This window comes from Crocodylus siamensis, chromosome 3 (assembly GCF_052110815.1).
Source record: "Crocodylus siamensis isolate JL-2025a chromosome 3, ASM5211081v1, whole genome shotgun sequence".
NCBI classification, from domain to species: Eukaryota; Metazoa; Chordata; order Crocodylia; family Crocodylidae; genus Crocodylus; species Crocodylus siamensis.
In genome coordinates, this window is record NC_143397.1 from 175,315,819 (window position 1) to 175,338,634 (window position 22,816).

The following is a 22,816-nucleotide window of genomic DNA, read 5'->3' on the forward strand; positions in this document are numbered from 1 at the left end:
TACGCGGGGCCGGACGCCCGCTGCAAGACTCCGCGCGCCGCCGCGGTTCTTACCCCGCCCGGGCCGGATCCCAGAGTGGGCGGGGCACGGCTGCCATGGATACAGCCTCCTCCCGGGGCCGCCCGGCCTGCCACGGGGGGAGGAGCCAGCGGGGCCGAGGGCGGGACCCCCCAAGCTCTCGCTGAGAGCCTCTAAGGCCCTGCGCCTTTAAGAGCCGGCGGCGCCGGGGTCACGTGGGAGTGTAAACAGGAAGCGGCGGCCGGGCGGAGGCGAGCCGGGTCGGGCAGTGGTGTCGGGCCGCTGCCGCTGACGCCATGAGCCACGAAGGCCGCTACCTGGCGCTGTGCGCGCGGCCCGTGCACTTCGAGAAGGCCAATGCTGTCAACTGCGTCTTCTTCGACGAGGCCAACAAGCAGGTGGGCGCCCCTCCCCCGGCCCCGCCCGGCTTCACTGAAAATAAAACCTTCCTCCCGCCTCCCCTCCAGTCCTGCCGCGGGCGGGGCTCGATCCCCTCCGCGGCCTTCAGCTGAGCGTGGCCGGCCCCTCTTCACAGGGCCTCCTCTAGCAGGAAGAGACTCCTTTCCCCCCCCGTGCGGACCGCTTTAGCTTCGTATCATCACGCTATGAAAAAAAGCAGTGGCACGAAGCCGCAGCGAGGCGTCCTGCTGGGCGGCCTGACCTCTTCCGCCTGAAGTGAGTTGTCACCTGCCAGCTGGAGGGCGAGGCCCGCGCTGTGGCCCGTCTGATCCGCACCGCCCGGGCCCCTGGGGCTGCGCGAAGGAGGTGCTGGGCTGGCAGTGCTGGCAACAGGGTTATTGGCTTGAGCCTGCTGGGTGATGCCAGCATTCTTCTGCCTTGACTGTCTTCGTGGCAGTGCAGTTATACGGACATGAACTCGTTAGGGCCGTCCAGACTGTGTGTGCTTGCCACATTGCAGCGAACCACATCAGTTTGAATGGCTCTATGGCAGTGAGTCTCTGACTATACTTAGAGGATCTTGCTGCTTCAGTTATGGGGCTTGGGTAAAGCAGCAAAACCTTGATAAAGCTTTTGATACTACGTCTGCCTGTGTTTGCTAAAATGTGCTCTTTCAGTTTCTGCATGGCAGTTTGTCCAATGTTTCAGAGATGCAGTATTAATGTTGTTTGATCTCTTTTTTTTCCCTTTTGACATGAAGATCTTTTAAAAGATTTCTTTAAACTTGGGAGTGATAAGTGGCCTTTTTGCATACCCTTTTGGATAGGCCTTCTGTCATGAGCCAGGTCTTGTCTAGTGTTGAGGACAGACCCCCTTTTTCCCTTAAGATCACATTGAATGCTAGCTTAGGCTCTTGGGTTGGTTTGTTTTTTTTAAGCTATAAAGTTAGACAAAGTGATTATTTTTAACATGATTGTCTTCCTCTAACTTCTGTTTGGGGTTGTGACCCACATTTGGGAACCACTGTCTTAGAGATGTCTTAGATTCCAAATATGAATTGATATACTTATCTTTGCCTGGTAGGGAGAAAACTAGTTTGCTGCTACTCCCAGGTGTCTGTCCCCCCACTCCACTTATCTCCCATTGGTGCATATCTACTTGTTCCCCCTAGGTCCTTGTACACTCCCCTGCACCCTCTGGCTTGCCTCCCCTTTGCTGTCTGCCCCCCTGCCCCATACGGCTTATTCTCCAACATGGCTTGAAGCCCTACTCTAGCCACTGCTCATCCAGGCAGCAGTGGTTGCATCGATGGTCCCAGTCCCAAGGCTAGGATCAAAGCTGCCAAGTCAGAGCTGAAGCTAGAGCTGTTGCCACCACTGCTGTGCCACATGGCTGGGTGAAGGCTAGAACCAGAGCCAGGTAAGCATTAGCGGATGGTGGGAGGGTTCAGGAGCTTTAGCTCTGCCTCAGAGCTTGGGTCAGGGTCAGAGCTGGAGTTGCAGCAGCTGCCTGCCACCATGCATTGTGCTTGAATCCAAGATGAGGTACTTTCCCCCCCATATTGAATGGGGGGGGAACTAGTGTTGAATTTGATTAAATATATTGTGTTATATTATGGGAGGCATGGAATAAAAACAGGTAAAGTTGAATATGTTTGGAATAAAATGCATATGACTCTTGACAGATTGATACATTGTAAGGGTGGGAGGGACCTAGGAAGATCATCAGGTCCAGCCCCCTGCATCAAGCAGGAAAGACAACTGGGATCAAGTGACCCCAGCAAGGTGACCATCCAGTCTCCTCTTGACTTTTGCCAGGGTAGGTGATTGCACCACCTCTGGAGGGAGCTTATTCCACAGTCTGGACACCCTAACTGTGAAGAAGTTTTTCCTAATGTTGAGTCTGAAATGGTCTTCCAGGAGTTTGTGGCCGTTACTCCTGGTTTTCCCCAGGGGTGCCCTGGTAAACAGTTGTTCACTGAGCTCTTATGTACTCCCCTAGTGTAGTGGTAAGCTGCTATCAAGTCCTTTCTTGGCCTTCTCTTTTTCAGGCTGAAGAGTCTCAGTCTTTTCTCATATGGCTTACTTTGCAAGTCTCTGATCATATGGGTGGCCTTTCTCTGGACTCTCTCAAGCTTGTCTGTGTCCTTATTAAAGTGTTGCTCCCAGAACTGGACGCAGTACTCCAGCTGTGGTCTCACCAGTACTGAGTGTAGCAGAAGAATCACTTTCTTGTTTTTGCTGGAGATATATTGATTGATGCATGCCAGAGTATTATTTACCCTGCTGGCAACAGCATTGTACTTCCAGCTAATATTCATACTGCGGTCTATTATAACCCCCAGGTCCCTTTCATTCGCAGTGCTGGTCAGTGTGGTGCCGCCAAGCCAATAGGTGTGTAGGGTATTGTTTGTCCCCAGGTGGAGCACTTTACTGTTCTCAATGTTGAACTTTGCCTGGTTCTGACACGCCCGACTTGCCAGCCTGTCTAGATCTGCCTGTATCTGTAGCAGGGGCGGACATTTATATCAGACAGAGGGCCACTTCCCCAGTTCTGGCAGGCTGTCAAGGGCTGCATGGATAGTCCCGCCCGTTGACATGTGCCCTTCCCCTTCACAGGTGCCCCATCCCCTGGTCACCATCTTGGGATCAATGTCCCAGAGCCAGCACTGGTGGGGCCCAAAGCAGGGCACAGGCTGGCAGGTGTCTGTGGAGCTGGGTTGGGCTGCATTAGCAGGGAGATGGGGGAGCTGGCTCTGCTCCATAGAGCCCCTGCTGGCCAGGACCCTGTACAGGACCCTGCTGCCCTCCTCTGGGCCCCACCACTGCTGGCTCTGTGACACTGGTGTGGGCCTCATGCTCCTGCTGGCTCCTGCACTTGCTGACTCCCAGTACCCCCCAGCCCCACGGTACAGGCAGGGGGCAGTGCACAACCCCGACCCCCTGCTTGCCAGCAGGGGAGAAGCTGGTGCTGAGGACAGGGAAAAGTGGCCCTTCACCTGCCCCATAGCCGGTGCTCCTTGCTGCAGGTGCTCGCAGCCCACGCAGAGCTGTTCCCCGGCCTCCTTCCCTGCCCGGGGTCCTCCTCCCCTTCCCCCTTACCTGAGGTTCTGGCTGGGGCAACCACTGGGCTTCCCTTGGGTCCTACGGCACTTGGTTCCTGTCGTTTTTGACAGGAACCAAGGGCAGATAAATATTAATTTTCTAAATTTTTTAGGGGCCCTGCGGGTCGAGTAGATGGCCTTGTGGGCCGGATCCAGCCTGCGGTCTGTATTTTGCTCACCCCAATCTATAACTTATCTTCAAGAGTGAGTGCGCTCTCCCGTACCTCGGTGTTGTTCACAAACTTGGCTAGTGAGCTCTTCGCCCCACATCCAAATCATTGATAAAGATGTTGAAAAGTACTGGACCAAGCACTGACCCCTGTGGGACACCATTGGCTACTTCTTGCCAGGACGAGACAGATCCATTCATTAGGACTCTCTGGGTCCTATGCCATAGCCAGTTTCCCATCTACCTGACTGTTGGTGTTAAGCCCACAATCCTCCGAGTTTCTCGTGAGGACATTGTGGGATACCAGATCAAAAGCTTTTTGGAAGTCAGGATATACGATGTCAACCTCCTTTCTCTTGTTCAGCTGGCAAGTTACCTGGTCATAAAAGGAGGTGAGGCTGGTAAGACAAGACCTGCTGGCTACGTAGCTATGCTGACTGTTGTCCAGAAACCTGGCTTCTGAAAGCTTATCGCAGATAGACTCCTTGATGAAATTTTCCAGAATTTTCCCTGGGATAGAAGTTAGGCTAATTGCCCTATAGTTACTGGGGTCTTCCCTCCTTGTGGATGGGCACAACATTGACCCTCTTCCAGTCCTCAGGGACCTCTCCAGAGCACCATGAGTTTTGGAAGAATTTTGCCAGGGGTTCTGCGGTGACTTTGGCCAGCTCCTTCAGCTCTCTCAGATGGAGTTCATCTGCTCTTGCTGACTTTTATATACATCTAATTTTTTTTTTTTTAATTGATCTCATACCGGTTCTACAGCAATAGTAGGAAGGTGGTCATTCCTACCCTGCTCATTCTGCACCCTACGTGGCATCATGTTCCCCTTGGCCTGGTGAAATACCAAAGCAAAGTAGTCATTCAGAAGTTACGCTTTAGACATGATTAGCTGGTTAATCATGTCTTTAGTGAACTGGCCACACTCATTTGATGGGACAGTAAAATGGGGAATATGTCACAAAGTTGTTATTATTGCAAAATATGTGTAATAAGTTTGTTGCTTGTTCTTATCATGTCTTTAATTGAATATGTGGCCAGTACTTCCAGCTTCCAGAGCATGCTGGAGCCCTTCAACTCCTGTGTGCTCCAGAGGCTGGGAGTACCTGTTTGCTGATTGGAGTTCCCAGGCAGGGGAGTCTTTGGCTCTGTGCTCCCCCAACTGTTGGGCACCTCCAGCTGAGGGAGCACTTCAGAGCCAAAGACTCCATGCACTATTGGAACTTCCAGCTTCTGAGAGTATATCAGAGCCAAAGGCTCTTTTCTGCTCCCCCCATTGGGAGCCGTGATCAGCTGACCAGGGCTCCCAGCCTGGGCAGCACAGAGAACCAAGGTTGCTATTTGATCCTGGGCTTCCCCTGCATGCTTATGGTGTGATGGGATCTGATGCTGGATTGTACAATCACGTCTCCTGCCATGCACACGCAGAATAGCAGGAAATGCAGTTGTTGGGATTGTGCATTAGCTGCCATTGCACCTTTGATTTAATGTCTGTCAGTGGCCTATGTATTATGGCCACTGTGTTCCACCAAGGAAACTAATTTGGTTGTAATTCACACCTTTTGCTTTTTCTTTGAAAACCTTGGTTGGCACTCACTGTATCTAAAGCTTCAGTTTTTCTTGGAGCTTTTTTCTAAATTCTTTCCATTTGTCCACTGTGGAGATCAGAGCTGCATACTATTCCAGTTATGGTCTTACCTAAGCGCAGGATAACATCCTCTCTCAAGTCCTTTAGGATATTCCTCTGTTGAAGTATCCAAGAATTGTACTGGCCCATGTATCTCCAGCATTACACTGGGGGTCTTTGACATGTCCTGATTTGAGTTTCAGGAAGCAAAAATGCATTAATACCCTATGCCATATGGGTTTAATTGATGTAAAATGTGTTGCTGTTATCCACTCTGTAACGGGAAGGCTTCAATTGCTTTTCTTTTAGCTCCACACTTATTTTTATATTTTATAATTCCCCACTAAATTCTGCAGGCCTTTAAAGGGAGAAGAATAATTGGGTGCTGCGTGTGTGCTTTACTGTGGAGTAGTCTAATTGGCTTCACAGTAAAGCATCACCTTCTACATGTGTGCCAGTATTAGGGCACAGTAAATTAATTATCTATGCCATAAGATAGTACTGTCAGGGACAGTACTTGCATGCGCTGAAACCCATGTGTAGATGTTGACAGGTGCTGGCTGGGGCACAAGGAGGCTGACGTATGGGGGCTGCTTGCTGCCTAGCCCTGCACTTTAACACCCTTGTGCCCTATCCAGCCATCTAACACTTGCCACCTAGAGCCTGGGGCTGATCCCCTGGGCCTCTTACCAGCCCAGGGCTGCTCTGCCCTAGTTCAAAGTGCTGCAGTCCAGAGTGCTGTAGACTCTGCACCCAGGAGCAATTTGTCCCAGAATTTATTGCTCTGCCTTAATTGCATATATAGATGCACCCACTGATTTTGTTTTTTGGAACTGACTGATGTTGAGATTTTTATTGTCACAGTACCAAGTTGATTTGGGCACTTCTGAAAGCCCTACCCTCAAATCTTTAAAGAGATGCTAAATTACTGGGGTAAACTAAATTTACCATTTGTAATTTTGGAGTAATTTTGCCATGCTATTTCTTTGTTTGATGTTAAGCTGTCAGTCAAGATATGTCAATGAAAATAAGTATAGTCTATGCAAAATGTGAACTTGGATCTGTAGGGGAGATAAGCTAGTATGGTAATAGGAATTCAAAAGTGTGTTGTTTAGATTGCTGAACAGATTAAAACTATACCAGGTAAAAAACAAAATATGTGGCATCACAGAATTAGGGCTTGTAGTGACTGTGATGTTAAGAAGTCCGTGAAGCTGTCTGCCTCAAGCTGATTTTTTTTGTTGCTTAACTGTTAGGTTTTTGCTGTTCGATCTGGTGGAGCCACAGGGGTGGTTGTTAAAGGCTTGGAGGACAAGAATCCCATTTCATTCAGGTATGTTCAGTAAAGTATTTTCACCTGTATTTTAAACGATTGTTAAGTATAACTTGATATCACAGCTGTCTGTATTGTCTATCTTTTGCTTTTACTGAAACTTGCCACGTTAGGATATCACATAACATCTATAAAAAACAAAAAACAAAAAAAACCTGTTGTATTTCTTCCTGTCTTCCTAACACATTTTTCAGGCAATAGTAATTGGAATCAGTAAACTTACGATGATAGTATATGCATTTGGTAAGATGTCATTTTACTCTCTATGTGAGAGAACCCTGTGTAGTCGGCACAGAGTAGCCCTAGTGCCCGAAATCCAAGGTGTGCTATCAGGGGAGTTGAATGTGTTTGTAAGTTTCAAGAAATTCAGTTCTTGGTATATCAGAGTGTTGGATCTGTAAATCCGTATCTCACATTTGACTGGTTTTCCACTCATGGCTGATTTAAGCTGTTGGCATGTATTAAAACTATAAATGCCTTTTGCACTCTGAGATTTTGCTGAATGTTAATATAATGTGGTTAAAAATGCAACTTTTTTTCCTAGTGGGAATTGCCCTTTTGTGTCATTTCCAAGAATTAAGAGTGTTCTTACACAAAAGTGGTTGGGCTCTTTCCAGTTAGGAAGTGTGTGTGTTTTAAGAACACAGAGGGACCTGTTACATAATGTAAGTGGGAACTTGAGGACATACAGGGCCTAAATGATCTTCCTTTTCAGCTCTCAGTGTAATTGAATTTCATGCTAACTGTGCCATTACTAATTGCACAAAAAAACTGCATAACTCTGTAATTCTATTTCATAAAACAAGACTGAGCACTTTTTGTTTTGAAGATTATCAAATCGTTGGTTAGTTATAATCATTCATGCCACCATAATGTTTCTAATGCATTCATTAATTAATCAGAAATAGAGAGTTTCTGTTGCACTGGCATTTCATATTAGTTGAACTAGAAGTGTCTAGCCTTTTGTCTTTCGACCATGTATAGAAATAGGTTAGAGAATTGATTAGATTAGAATTTGGATTAGAGAACTAGTACCAGTCAGTCTCCTGTAACAAATAGTGATTACATTAGAAAAATGCCCTTCCATATTTTTTTTTCTTTTTTTATAGGATGGAAGATAAAGGGGAAGTGAAATGCATCAAGTTTTCTTTGGGGAATAAGATCTTGGCTGTTCAGAGAACTTCAAAGAGTGTGGTAAGAAATTAGATTTAAGCATACAAGGAACCTTAGAATTCTGGCACATCGGATCCCGAATCACAGGCTTCTGCCGTACCAGCTAAAGGAGGATTTTTCTGGCTAACAATAACTCCCTGGATCTCCTTAGCAGCTAAGCCATCAGACATTAATATCATGCCTTCAGCATGCACAAAAAGCTAGATTTGTTTTTTTGTAAAACTTAATGATCTGCTTCGTGGGGGACTAACTCTCATGTGAGTTTGACTGTTCTGAGCTGAAACTTGTTTTCGAGCCTTTCCAGAACTATTTTTTTTTCTGAAGAAGGAATGATTCAGACATAAAAGTGTAAGTCCTTAAAAATGAAAATGATCACATGCACTAACAACTTCATAATGGGATAATTCCTCAAAATGGAAAAGAATATATATAATGTGTGTGTGTATTTTTTTTAAGCATACTGAATCTAAAGTAGGTAGAGTTGATCAATTTAAGCACAAAACAGGAGTTGAAACTAGTGGATTAAGTTCAGCCTAATTACTTATCTATCTCTATGTTGCTTTTTATTTTTTTTCAGGACTTCTTGAATTTTATTCCAGACAGCCCTCAGCTAGAATATACACAAGAATGCAAGGTATGTTGTTAATAAATTTCAAATGTGATCAGAGTAAATGAAGTGCTAATGCTAATTGATATTCTTGTTACCAAAACCACCAGTACAGTTCACACAAACAGACTAAAACACCTCCTCCAAATGCTCCATTTAACTAATGTTTAATGAATAGGTAACAGCAACTGACCACAGTCAAAATACAAGTTGGTAACTTTATATTAGCAATCCCTCAACTTTATATTAGCAATTTCCTGTTGCCCAAGGAGGACTGGAAACGCTATGAAACCAGCACAGGCTGCCATAGAGGGGAGAGCAAGTGCAGTTTCAGTAAGATAGTTAAAGTCATACCAGCACTGAATAGATTCACTCAGACTTTGTCTGTTTATGACAATCACAGTTGTTAGGGAAATTTAAGAATTACAAGTTTGAGCTAGATTATTTTCCATAAGCATTAATAAAATAATCATACTTCCAATAGTTTCGTGGGTATGACATATGGATCCAGCTGTGCAAGGTACTGAGAACTTCCTGCAGTTTACTGAGCACTCTGTTTACACTGATGTCAGCGGGCACTCCCCACCTTGTAGTATGGGGGCCTTGTGTCAGAGTAATGCACCCTGGGAGACAATGGGCCTTTGTCACTCTCTTAACAGCTGGCTTACTTAAGAGGTTTATAAACTGTTGTATATCTCTACACGCTGTGAATGATTTACGTGGGCTAGCTGTGTCTGAACAGAGCCTGTTGGCACATGTGCAGCCCAGCACTAAGGCAACTGTATAATTCTGGTTTGGGAGGTAGCATGTTCCGGGTGGGCACAGTGTATCCATATGGTGCTATAGACAGCTTTCCTGTTTCCTGCTGAGGGACTTGGGGCCTAATTCATTGCCCACTGAAGTTAATGGAAATCTTTTACATCCTTCAGCTTGAGTGCTGGTAGTCTGTGGATTGAACTGTGTTTATATCCCACAAACTGAGTTTAGTTGTATGTGCCAAAGAAATCCTTATTTGAAGATAGACTTATATTCTTGGTAACATCCAAAATTCATAATAGCAGGCTGCCTATTACTGATTCTTGTGCATCAGTAATCCAGGGTGTCTAGACAAGCCAATACCTATTGTCATCAGGTGAACAGCTAAGTTGCACTACGTCAGATGCTAGTGAGTAAAGTTTTTCATGAAGATGTGAATTTATGTGAATGCTAATTTTTTTTCAACTAAATTTTGACCATATTTTTAATGAAAGACCAAGAATGCCAACATTTTGGGATTCTGCTGGACAAGTTCTACAGAAATTGTCTTCATAACAGATCAAGGAATTGAATTCTATCAGGTAATGCAGATAATTGTCTTGTGAAAAATGTGCACATTTTAACTTTAAAAAATGTTAATTCTTTTGCTTAAAAAAGTTTCTGTCTTTTGTGGCTCTGAACATCTCATCTGTACTTAACTGGGCTAGAGACAACAGAATGAAGTTCAGTGTAGGCAAATGTAGCATGCTATGTCTATCTAATATTATAAAAGCCTTAGTCTGTTCTGTCTGTCTGTCCATAACACTTTATTCACACTCTAATTGGCTGACAAACAGCCAGTAAGAGTGCAAAGAAGTGGTCAGACAGGAGGTGGTGGTGCAGCGGAGTGCCACCATAATGGTGGGAACACGGAATACAGCAGGGGTAGGACGAGGCCAGAACAGCTGGGCTTGCTCCCTCCCCCCTGCCCTGCTCCCCAGAGGCAGTGGCAATAGAGTGGACAGAACAGGGGAGTTTAGGGTTGGGGTGGCAACCTGCAGATGATAACGATGGAGCAGAGTGTGGGGAGGCCACTGGAGCTGGCCTCACCCCCACCCCTGCTTGCTCCTTGAAGGTGGTGGAGGGGTCAGGATGCTGCGGGGGGGTGAGGCCACTGGCCTCAGCCTGCCCCTCTCTTCTTCCATTGTCACCACATGCAGGGCCCGTGCGGTGGGGGGGAGGGGAGCGGGCATGCTGTGGAGGTAGAGGGAGGGGAGGAGTGAGCCCTGGCCTGATGTGGGGGGAGGGGAGGAGGAGGAGTGAGCCTGAGCGGGGAGAGAAGCTGACCCGCCACACTGGTGAGGGGGGACCAGCAGGCCTGGCCCAATGCAGCAGGAAGGCAGGGGGAGCAGGCCTGGACCCCAAGCAGCAGGAGGGAAGCAAGCCTGGAGGGAGGGGAGCGTGGCACGGGGCTCCTTCCCTGCCAGCTCCTGTTCCCCCACCCCCAGTCATTCTTGATGCACAGCTATAGAATGGAAGATAACTGATTGGGTAGCAGTCATTTTCTTTACCATACTAGCTGTTTACTGTACTATGTAGTTCTACTACACTGAATAGCTAAGAAGAATCTGAGGATTTGGGTGGATCACAGACTCGGTGTGAGTCCACAATACAATGCTGTTGCAAAAACAAAATTGCAAGTTTGGGCTGCATCAATAGGAGTATTAGGTATAGGATATGGGGGGCTACTCTGATCTTGGAACTTGTTAGATCTTGTGTGCAGTACTGGGATCCATATTTTAAGAAGGATGTGTATGAGCTTCAGAGGGGCCAGAGATGGACCCCAACCAAATAGTAAAGGATTTGGAAGCAAACTCTATGAAGAAAGGGTGACAGAACTAGGTAGGTTTTAACTAGGAGAAAGGGAGGTTAAGGAAAGATGTGATAATAGTTGTCAAAAACTAAAAGACTTTCATAAAGAAGAGGAAGAGTAACTTCTCCCAGGCTGCATAGGGCACAATATAAAGCAATGGCTTTAAATTGCAAGAAAGTAGATTTAGATTAGATCTCAGGAAAAACTTCCCTCCTGTAATGCAGTGCAATAGAGTGCCCAGGGAAGTTGTGGAATCTCCCTCACTGGAGGTTTGCTGGAGGAGTCTGGATAACCATTGGTCATGGATGATATATGAATACCATCCCTGCATTAGTGTAGAGGGCTGTGCCCAGATGACCCTCAAGGTGCTTCCAAACCTATGATTTTTTACCTGTTTTTAGTTTTACTAAACTAAAACAACTGGCAACTAAGAAGAAAAGAAAAGAATGGATGGTTTGTCTTGGACAAGTTACATTTTCGATTTTTAGAGAGTGGAAAGTGTAGTACTTGATTTTTATAGCAGGCAATTAACAGATAGCACACTTCAATGAGAGACTGAATTATACTGTAGTGAGTGCAGCTCTGGCTTTAATAAACCTGTTTAATGCAGATATTAACTTGTATACAAAATAACAAACCTGGAATACTGAATGTAATACAATATAAAGCAGTTAAAGTTGCATATTTAAGAGTGTATTCCATATATGCAGTCCAGGGGATTTAAAAAAGCAAGCAGGAAGCCATACTTGAATACAAGGTTCTGCTCTTGTTTTGCATCTGTGCTTTTTTATTCTTTTCCCTAAAGAAAGGGTTATTTTCATTGATTAGCAATTAATTTTTATTGCATAGTTTTTATGCTACGTTTCCAGTTAACTTTTGGTAATTGGAGGGTGCAGAGGAATTTAAGCAGTCATATAATACAATAGTCATTCATTCAGTTTTGTATGTGGTAGAAAATTATGATGCATTTCTCTTTTCAGTATTTTTTTTATTTATGTTGTATATTATGTTGCACTTGGAAGAAGATTAGAGTAAATTAAATTGCACAAAGAGTATCTTTTAAAAAAAAAATACAACTAACCTGGTGTAATAAATAAATAGCTACTTGCTAAACAAAGACAATTTTAAAAATGATTAATTGACTTCTAAAAAAAGCATGTAGGCACCTCATACTTTTCAAAACTGCCTTGTCACTTTGGAAGCCTTGTTGGACTGACTTCATTCTTTGGATTTTCAAGGGTTTTGAAATCCCTGCTCCATTTTCTTTTTGAGTTCTTTAGAATTAAGAAATTGGAAGGTGGAATAGGTCTTCCTGTGTGTTAACTCCCCATCAGACTTTCACATTTCAACGAAGTCCAAAAAAAGAAGATACTCTGTCTGAATCTGCTAGTTTGAGGTTAAAGCAGGAGGAATTAAGGCAAAAGCTTTTCTCTTCTTTTTTTTGGCCCAACATAAACTGAAAGGACTGGCATTTGAAGGGCGGTAAATACCAAATATTTTCTCTCTTGGGGAGACTGAAACTAATTCATGTGACACACAATATTGCAAAACTAATTATGGCTTCAGAGACATCATAAGTTGTGTGTTTCCTGATCCTGTATTTAATTTAGATTACAGGATAGTTCACTGATACAAAAGAGGCTTTCAAATAATAGTAACAATAATTCAGTATGTTTAGGTCTCAGCATAAATTGTGAAACATTTCTTTGTTTTTTAATTAGAACTCCAGTATTTTAGAACTGCTCTTTTTATCTGCCTGGAATTAACACTTATCCAAGAGGGGTACCAGATGTTATTGTGCTGTTAATGATCATAATATTTCTTTGTTTCTAGGTATTGCCAGAGAAACGAAGTTTAAAACTCTTGAAAAGTCAAAATATTAATGTCAACTGGTACATGTATTGTCCTGAGAGTTCCGTCATTCTGCTATCCACCACAGTCCTTGGCAATGTCCTCCAGCCATTCTATTTCAAGGTAAAAGATACAATCCCAATTGTGAATACTGTTTGACCTACTAGGCTTTTTGTGTAATTCTTTTATCCCTCACCCCTTATCTTGTTTTTCCTTTGCTTTGCTTGGCTTTGCATTCAGTCCCTTCCCCTCTCAAAAAAATCAAACAGTGGGGAAGGGGTGGGGTCAGACTATAAACCAGTTTTCCTTTTCCTTCCGGACCTACAGGAGAGGGGGAATTCTGTTTTATAATATTGAAGGAGTTGCTCCAGTGCTAGATAGGAAAGCTATCATGTGGTAATTGACCAAGATTAATCTGGGGAGTTGACAGAAGGTGAATGTGACAGGAACCAAATCAGTACTACACATTTTGGTGGTCTGATGATGGTGAGAGGATTACTACAGTTTTTCAGATAGTCTTGTTTAAAATAAACTTAGAAATCTGCTCCCAGCAGCAATTAAAAAAGCTGTGGGAGACAGACACCTTTCCCCTATTCCTTCCTACTTCCCCTCCCTCCCCCCAAAAATCCCTATCTAATGTGGCTAAAACATACCAGCTTCTCTAGGTAGTAACCCACAAGGGAGAGAGCATAGGCAAAGGGAGGGAGAAGAAATTATTTGGGGGAGCTGAGTGTGTGTGTGTCCCCCTTTCCCCCCCCCCAGCAGGGAAATCTGTGAGGGTGTGGGGGGAGGGGAAAGGGCCATGGGGAGGAGGAGGCAGATCAAGGCCCTAGCAGTGTGGGAGGGAGTGGGGCATAGGCAGGAGCAGGGGCCAGGGTGAGTGGGGCCCTGGCTGGGCCAGGTGGTAAGATAAGTGGAGGCCCGGGAGGCTTGGGCCGCCTCGATCTGTGCACAGGTGGAAGTGGCTGGTGCTGCAGCAGGCACGTGGCATTCCTGGGGCTGCTCCCGAGCAGCTGTAGCAGGGGAGCAAAGCACAGCTACCTCTGCCCTGTGCACAAATCAGGGGGGCATGTGCCCACCCTCCCCCTGCCAGGCCTCCACTTGTCCTACCACCCAGCCCGGCTGGGGCCCCACTCGCCCCAGCCTTTGCTTCTGCCTGTGCTCTGCTCCCTCCCTCATTGCTGGGGCCTCAATCTGCCCCTCCCACCCCCTCTACAGTGGTGAGGGAGGGAGGGAGGGAGGGGCTGGGGCTGGGGCAGGCCCTGCACAGCCGGAGCAGGCATGCAGGACAGCTGCAAGTGGTCTGTCTGGGGGGTGCCTGGCATGGTGAGCAGGTGGCAGCTCCCGCCACTGCACACACCCTGGGAGGGCATGGGGGTCATGCACACACCCTGGATCTTTGCATGGGGTGAGGGGGGGCTGCCAGCAGCGGGACACATGGCTTCAGACTTGTGCTGTTCTCAGAGCAGAGGCAGAGCACAGCCTACAGCGGCGCTGGGCTCCAATTTGTCCCAGCATGACGGGGACCCCATTCATGACTGCCCCACTCCCTCCTGCACTGTTGGGGACTTGTTTACTGTAATCCATCTGCTGAGCATGTATATAGTACCAAGTAAAACGGGGTTATGGGCCACAAGACAAAAGAAGTCAGTTGATTGCAATAAAATCCTCTCTTCTGAAATGGCATCACCAGTTTTCACCACCAGTGGGTGCTAGCAGCACAACCACAAGTCCCTTCTAAATGAGAAACTTTTTCTCTAGATTAGAGACAGCTAACATTCTCTTCTTTTTTTAAACAGGGAGTAACAATGTCAAAATTATCAAAGTTTGAAATTGAATTGCCTGCAGCACCCAAATCCTCGAAACTCAGCCTTTGTGAAAGAGATATTGCAATGGCAACAATGTACGTATTGCTGAGTGATCAGCTTCTTCCTGTGCTTCTGTTTGTGGATGCAGAAAGAAAGCATCCATCCAGTCATAACAACATAATTGTACTAGCTACCCTGCTTTTGTTTTCTGTTGGAGGGCTGTTCAAGTGTTCAGTTCCATGCTAAATATAGAGGCTTCCAAAAGAATAATTTTATAAAATTAACGGATCTGATTTAAGATGTGTAGGAAGGAGTCTCTCTTACTGCCTGGTAAAAGTTCTCTTGTATACAGTCTTATACAGACATGTCTGACCTGGATTATTGAGTCTTTTCCCCTTCCCCATCTCCCAGATGTGTAACTTTTATATACCATATTTTCTTGCATACAGTATGCCCTGAAGTATAATAGACGCCTTCTTTTTGAAAGAATGAAGGAGAAAAGATTTTTTTTCCCCCAGAATAATGGCTGCAAAGGACAGAGACAGAACCTAATCTTTTAACTGACTCAGGCACCCTTTTCTGCTTAACTGAAAATGGGAGGAGACAGACCAGGAGCAGACAGCAAAATAGCCCTAAGAAATGTTCCACTAATCAATTTAACATCAAGATCAATTAAAAAAAACAAAACAGATGATCATTAATACAAGTGAAAAACAACAAGCCATTTAGTCAACTGACTCCTTCAGCTACCTGAATACTAATGGTATAGCAGCTGCAATATAGCTCAGGACCAAAGTGGGGTGCTTCTATCCTGGATAGAAAATCAGTTGCCCTCCTTAATAAATGCACCCCAATTTGGGAGAATTTCTGGGGAAAAGGTGCATGTTGTATGCAAGAAAATACAGTAAGCTGTCCTATGATGGAAAAGTAACATGGCGTTACAAATAGGAAAATAGTGGGTGTGAGAGATTACAATACAATAGCAGTATAGCTTGTTACCTTCCCTGCAGAAAGGGCATTTCTAGGTTTTCTTTGCTAGTTGTTTAAAAATAAGTACATTTTAATTTTTGTCTTGTTAGATATGGGCAACTTTATGTTCTTTATTTGAGGCATCATTCAAGGACTTCCAATAGTACGGGTGCAGAGGTAGTACTTTATCACTTACCAAGGTAAGTTGCATATAGTAGGCTTATCCGTTGCCTGATTTGGCTGTTCTTTTGATGTAGCTGTTTAATACATCTTATCTCTGATAACCTTTTTGTAGGGAAGGCTCCTGTAAGAAGATGCACATATTAAAATTGAGCAGGACAGGAAAGTTTGCTCTGAATGTTGTGGATAACTTGGTGGTAGTTCATCATCAAGATACTGAGGTATGATCTGCTTGGTTTTTTCAAGTCTCTGGGCCTTCTGGTCATGAAGGCCCAGTCCTTTAAATAATCTGCATGTGTATTGAAGTAATTTGTAAGGATATGGCAAATATATGGAACAGGATTTCTAAATTTCAAAATTATAAGGGATGCCAGTTTGTTGCCTTTTCATTGGTGGCGGGAGTGGGGGGTGTTAATTATTATTTGTCTCAAATGTGGTTCTTTGAGCAAAAAATGGTGAACTTGATATGAAGGTTTTAATGGCTAAATTTGCAAAATTGGTTCAATCATTGAGTGTTTTCAGTTAAGCTTGTAAAAAGACTTTTATACAATTGTAACTTGGCATTCTAATGTTTGTACCTGGAAGGTGATCTTAATTTTTTTTTTGGTGTGTGGATATCTGACAATTGCTAGAGTTGTTTATTTTGTGTTTTGCTCTGTAGTAAATTTATTCCATAGTGAGCTATAGAAGCATGGCCAATTTACCTGAACTAACTGCCTGCTGTAGCCACTAAGTAATGGAAGAACTGGTTTGCTTTGAGCAAACAGCTACCTTGTACTGAAATTGTCAGAATACTCATTCATTGCTTTCCAAAAAATAACTACTTCCAGGTGGTGTGACTTACATCAGTGTAAGATTGTCTGTTGTGTATGTACTCAACATATTCTGCAGAGTAAACATGTCGTGTGTCTGCATGCTTAGTCTTAGCCACATCCTAAACTCAAAAGCTGTGCATGGGAATAAACAGCATGTACTACTTAAAAAGGTGTTTTAAGTTCAGAATTTCATATATACAAAAGGTTGGGGGTGGGTTTTTTTGTGTTTATACATCTGTCTTTGTGTGGGAGCATGAAATACAGTCAAATCCCTGTTATCTGGGATTTTACTAACCGGCACACTAGTAACTGGAATTTCCAGCTGGACACAAGAGGAATGGGCAGAAAAGCTTGCATGCGGGTGCTGCTACTGCCACCCACCATGCTGTATTCCCCACACTCCATGGGCAGCTGCCATCACCCCTTCCCCACCCACCTCTCCATGGGCAGCTGCTGCCACCCTCCACAACCCCCTGCTCCACGTCCGGCTGGAAACCCTGTGCCTTCAGGTAACTGGCATCTTTACATTACTGGCACCCCCTATTCCCCACTCACCAGATATAGGGGATTTTACTATATTGGATAGATGCAGCTAAGTCAGTTTAACATCTGATTTGTTTGTAAATTCTCAAAATGGTCACAACTCTGCAAAACATTCACCTTTTTGGATGCCCAGCTCTTGGCTTGAAAATGAAATTTATTTTGGAGGAGTGTTTTAAGGTAGCATCTGGGAAGCAGTTCTGCCATTCTTCCCAGCACATTTTTATAATTGAAATCAAATGCAACTATTAAATAAAGCTGTAGGAAAAATGGCTGAACTGTGAAGCCTTTCATAAATGAACAGGAAGCTCTTCAGGAAAGAATTTGATGGTTTACTGCTACTAAACAGGAATTGGTGTCTTAAGTGACCTCTTCCTTCCCAAAATTACCTCTGTAATCTTCACTGAAGCCATACCTTGGTTTAGGAAGGAAAAATATTTGCTTCTAATCGGAAGCTAATCTTAGCTATTTTTTTAGTAATAAAAACCTGCCCCTTGGCCATCACTATATATGCTATTTGACCTGTCGTGGAAGTCTGAAAGGGACTGCTGCTTTAGTAGTTAATCACTGGGATAACTTTTCATAGATGATAGGGGCTGCATGGGCAGTCTTAAGTATAACAAATGTTTCAGCGAAACCACCTTATAAATGTATCCCATTAACAAAATGGATGTGCAGCACAGCTGAATGTCACATTCGTACCGGAGTCCTGTCTCTTCCCTGCTTCTTTGAGTTACCTGTGTAACTTAGTATCGGTGTCTTGTTAATATGTTTTTAATGCCTTCATTAATATTTGAGAGGTAAGAAACCATGTCTTAATTACCCTCCCTTCTAGTTTTTAAGTTGAGGAGTTCTTAACTTCAAGACCCTTCTAATCCCAGCTGCGAGATTCTATACAAGCTGAGGGTTATATATTGAGAGAGGCCAGTTTGGATGTGAGTTTATTCATGTGCTTAGCACTTTCACTGAATGTGAAGTATTTAGGATTGGAGCCCAAGAAGCTAATGGTCCCTGATAAAAGACATGAGATGCTGGGAAGAAGCTTCTACAAAAATTCTTCTGTTTCTTAAGTGAACTCCCTTCCAGGCAGCCTAGAAAGAATTTGGATAATATGCCCCATTAGTAGGCCAAGATTTAATTAACTTCTAAATCATCATGTGAGCATACAGCACAATGCTTTCTTCTTCCATACTATCTGGGTCACACACTAAATGCTGCACTTGCATATGAAGTGGGCATCGCAATTTAAATAGGGCATCAAATTTGCTCCAGAATGTTTGAAATACAAGATTTCTGCAGTGCAGGTCTTTTCAAAGGGTGTGCAGTTCACCATTTCAAGCTGATGTTATTAAAATTTAGATTCCATTTTGAAGCTAGAGCAGGTGTACAGTCATGTCAGAAGGTGGTAATTGTGGAAAATATACTTATAGTTTCTAGGGTCGGAAGGGACCTGAGCAGATCATCTAGTCTGACCCCCTGCCATGGCAGGAAATAATACTGGGGTCAAACGACCCCAGCAAGATGTGCATCTAACCTTCTCTTAAACACCCCCAGGGTAGGAGCCAGCACCACTTCTCTTGGAAGCTGGTTCCAGACCCTAGCCGCCCTGACCGTGAAGTAGCGCCTCCTGATATCTAACCTAAACCTACTCTCTGCCAGCTTGTGACCGTTATTCCTGGTCACTCCTGGCGGTGCTCGGGGAAACAGTGACTCCCCCAATGCCTGCTGATCCCCCCTGACTAGTTTATAACAGGCCACAAGATCCCCCCTCAGCCTTCTCTTTTGGAGGCTGAACAGGTTCAGGTCCCACAGCCTGTCCTCATAGGGCCTGCCCTGCTGTCCTCTGATCATACGAGTGGCCCTCCTCTGGACCCTCTCCATGCTGTTGACATCCCTCTTGAAATGTGGTCCCCAGAACTGGACGCAATACTCCAGCTGCGGCCTGACCAGTGCCGCATAGAGGGGGAGGATCACCTCCTTGGACCTGCTCGAGATGCATCTGTGGATGCATGCCAAGGTGAGGTTGGCCTTCCTGACTGCCTCCCCACACTGCCGGCCCATGTTCATCTTGGAGTCAATGATGACCCCCAGATCCCTTTCTGCCTCCGTGCTGACAAGAGGGGAGTTCCCTAACCTGTAGGTATGGTGCCGGTTGTTCCTCCCCAGGTGCATCACCTTGCACTTGTCTGTGTTGAAACCCATCCTATTCTCATCCGCCCACCCTTGTAACCTGTCTAGGTCTGATTGTAGCCTGTTGCATCCTTCCAGTGTGCCCACGTCCCCCCACATCTTAGTGTCATCAGCAAATCTGAACAGGGTGCTTTTTACCTCCTCATCCAAATCGCCGATGAAGATGTTGAACAGTGCAGGCCCGAGGACCGAGCCCTGCAGAACCCCACTGCCCACGTCCTTCCAGGTTGAGTAGGACCCATCCACTACCACCCTCTGGGTGCGGCCCACCAGCCAGTTGGCGAGCCATTTGACTGTGTGGGTGTCTACACCACAGCCCCCCAGTTTCTTAATGAGAATGGGGTGAAAGACAGTGTCAAAAGCCTTCCGGAAGTCCAGGAAGGTTATATCCACTGCTACCCCTGCATCTAATGATTTGGTGATCTGATCCTAAAAGGCCACCAGGTTGGTCTGACAGGACCTACCACTGATGAACCCGTGTTGGTTGCCCCTAAGCATGCAGTCCCCTGCTGGCCCCTCCTGGATGTGTGCCAGCATAATTTCTCGAACAGCTTGCCTAGGATCGAGGTGAGACTAACCAGCCTATAGTTTCCCGGGTCCTCCTTCCTGCCTTTTTTGAAGATGGGGACCACGTTGGCCCTCTTCCAGTCCTCCGGTACCTCACCAGAGCATCACAAGTGCTCATAAAGTTGTGCCAGGGGACTTGCAATGACCTTGGCCAGTTCCTTTAGAACTCTAGGGTGGAGATCATCCGGGCCGGCTGACTTGAATATGTCCAACCCCTCCAGAAGCTCCCTAACTAAATCCTCGCTAACCCATGGCCCAGGTGTGCCTCCCCCGGCAATTACTTATGGTAATTGAAACACTTCACACCAAGAAGAGTACTGAAATGTTACTAAGTTATGAGAGCGGAAGATAAAATGCCCAAAACATTTGTACATGAGTAACTTTAGATGTGCTCTTGTTACATTCTTTTCCTCATGAAAACAAGTGATGCGTTAACATTTCTTTTCTATTTTAGACATCTGTTGTATTTGACATCAAGCTGAAAGGAGACTTTGATGGGTCAGTTACTCTTCATCAGTTTGTACTTCCACCTCGATCAATTCAACCCTATCAGATCCCTGTGGCAGGTAAAGCTACCATGTGGTACTTTTGATTAGGTGGAGGGTAAGGTGTTTATCTGGATCTTGTCCCCATAATCACATGGGCACATCAGTCTTTGGTATAGTTTGCCACCTGGTAAATTACAGAAGTGTTACTATCCCTATTTCATAGATTGCAGGTGGGTAGAAGTAATGCACAAGGATGAAGTTACTTGCCCAGGGTTACAGAAGTCCATTGCAAACCCCGTGTCTCTTAAATTTGAGCGTCCTGCCCACTGGGACCATCTTTCCTCTCCTCCTGTGCATTTCGTCAGAGTTTAAAGAGAAGTATATAGACAGTATATAGAGTATATAGACAGATACTTATTTGTTTCTCTCAACACCCTTGAGATTTGAAGTCCTCAAGTGTATGTGTGAAAATTGTATGCCTAGGTCCAGTGGGCTCTTGGTTCATAAGTAACTCCTTGTTCCTTTAAAAGTGTGGCTCCTCCTGTCTCTTCTGATTCACGGCCACATGCTCTGAAGCTTTGGAGCTATGGTGACGGAAATATAGAGCTCATCCAGAGGTACGAAGTGCAGCAACTCGAGGGCTTGCTGTGAACAAACTTGTAGTGCTAAAACCAGAACAGAAGAAGTATCATGGCCCCTTACACAAGCTAGAGGTGTTGCAGAAACTTCTGCTGTACCCCAGCTGAGAAATTTTGTGGGCTAAGCTATTCCTTCCAAGGCTAGATATAGCAGCATAGTACAGAGTAGCCAGAGTTATCTGAGAAGTAAGATATCTTTTGAAAGACCTTTTTAAAAGTCTACTCCTTCTGAAGTCACCTGGAAGTAGGTGCTGATGCTAGAAGGCATAACTCATGATCCTTTGTACATATTTAGGGTATAAGTAACTATTTAAGATTATAATAAAGTAACAGACAGACAGGGCTGTCAAACTTCAGAACACAAAAAACACTCCTCTGGGTTTTTTTGAAGAACTAATACATGTGTGCTTGTGTTTGTGCATGTATAATAGCCAGCAAAAAGAGAGAACCATCTTTATTATGCGTTACAAATCACAGCTTGTTAATTGGAGATGTGGAATGCTTATATTGAAATTAACCCATTGCTTAAGTGTTGCCAGAAATCTTAGTTGCATACTAGAAGTCGGAGATACAATTTCTGTTTAGCATGCATATAACCACCCATTTCTTTTTCAAAACTTCTTTTTAGCATTACCATCCAACTACAAGTAGAGCCGTCTACAACTGCATAGGCTGTAATTTCAGTTTTTCAGGATTTAGTGTATAGTACTCAGTACAGAATATTGTCAGAGAAATTAATCTGTTCTGGGGTTAGTTTTTCTTTCACATAATTTTTTTTTCTCTCCCATATGCAGGTCCAGCTTCTGTGACTAGTCAGTCTCCTGTTCCCTGTAAACTCTGTATCCTTTAAAAAGCTTGGCGTCATTCTGTGGTAACTCCTTTATTTTTATTCATTTTCAACAATTAAGAGCATTTCTGATGCTTGCAATAAAACAAGTGGGAGATCAAGTATTGGTTATTAAAAGGAAGAACAAATATTTGTCAAGTATACCAAACACTTGGTTAGGGACTCATCATGAGGCAACTGCTATGTGGTAACTGAAAAGTAAACTTGACAGACTTGGCCCTGTTTCTTTTAGGACAGTGATCCTCAACCAGTGTGCGATGGCAACCTGGAGTATCTTGAGATTCTTTCAGGGATGCCCCAGGGTGACAACCAGTGTTAGCACTGCTAGGCATGCAAATGTCATTCACAAGGTTAAGCCCAGAGATTTCTAATAGGAATCAACAGTGTTAAAACTACTCTGACATGTTGTGGTCTGTCCAAGTTTTTTGCAACAGAAGAACTGCTCTATTACTTTTCTGTGGTCAGAGAACAAGTAAAAACAGCCTGCATCTTTTGATGGGGGAACTTGAGTCTAAATAAGATCAAGAACCACTGTTTTACAGTGTAAGAGCAGATAGACTGACAGCTGCTCCATGACAAAGCCCTTCCCTCTTTTTTTCATTCCTGTACTTTTGTTTGTCTGTCTACCTTGTACTGTTTCACTATATTGCAGTTTGCCTTTCTGGTGAATAATGGAGTTTAAGTGCAGTTCTACACTAAAACCGCTTTGTAACAAATCTGTAGGTAACTGATACCTTGAACATTAATGCCAGACTCTGCTACTTTGGGAATGTAAGTAGTGGTAAAAAAGCTTATGAATACAACAGTACCTATCATTGGTGTTGCAGAAGGCCTAGGAAAAGCCCTTTTGTAATGCATTAATTTAAAACATTACAGGGAAGTGAAG

At 44.5% G+C, this 22,816-nt stretch overlaps 1 protein-coding gene across 2 annotated transcripts in view; it reads left to right on the top strand.

The window, feature by feature from the left end:
• The first annotated feature begins 189 nt into the window (after positions 1 to 189).
• The window catches only part of RMC1 (regulator of MON1-CCZ1), a 28,032-nt gene continuing 5,405 nt past the window's right edge, over positions 190 to 22,816 (top strand). The window contains exons 1-11 of one of the 2 annotated variants that reach the window (XM_090039812.1): positions 190 to 416; positions 6,573 to 6,649; positions 7,759 to 7,843; positions 8,400 to 8,456; positions 9,680 to 9,766; positions 12,871 to 13,011; positions 14,688 to 14,791; positions 15,776 to 15,865; positions 15,961 to 16,066; positions 20,412 to 20,523; positions 21,878 to 21,922. In XM_090039812.1, the coding sequence (XP_089895938.1) occupies positions 315 to 416; positions 6,573 to 6,649; positions 7,759 to 7,843; positions 8,400 to 8,456; positions 9,680 to 9,766; positions 12,871 to 13,011; positions 14,688 to 14,791; positions 15,776 to 15,865; positions 15,961 to 16,066; positions 20,412 to 20,523; positions 21,878 to 21,922 (1,006 nt within the window). In that variant the 5' untranslated portion in view covers positions 190 to 314. Of the gene's footprint in view, positions 417 to 511; positions 694 to 6,572; positions 6,650 to 7,758; positions 7,844 to 8,399; positions 8,457 to 9,679; positions 9,767 to 12,870; positions 13,012 to 14,687; positions 14,792 to 15,775; positions 15,866 to 15,960; positions 16,067 to 20,411; positions 20,524 to 21,877; positions 21,923 to 22,816 lie in introns of those variants that run through there. The other variant, XM_090039813.1, reaches the window with a different exon arrangement.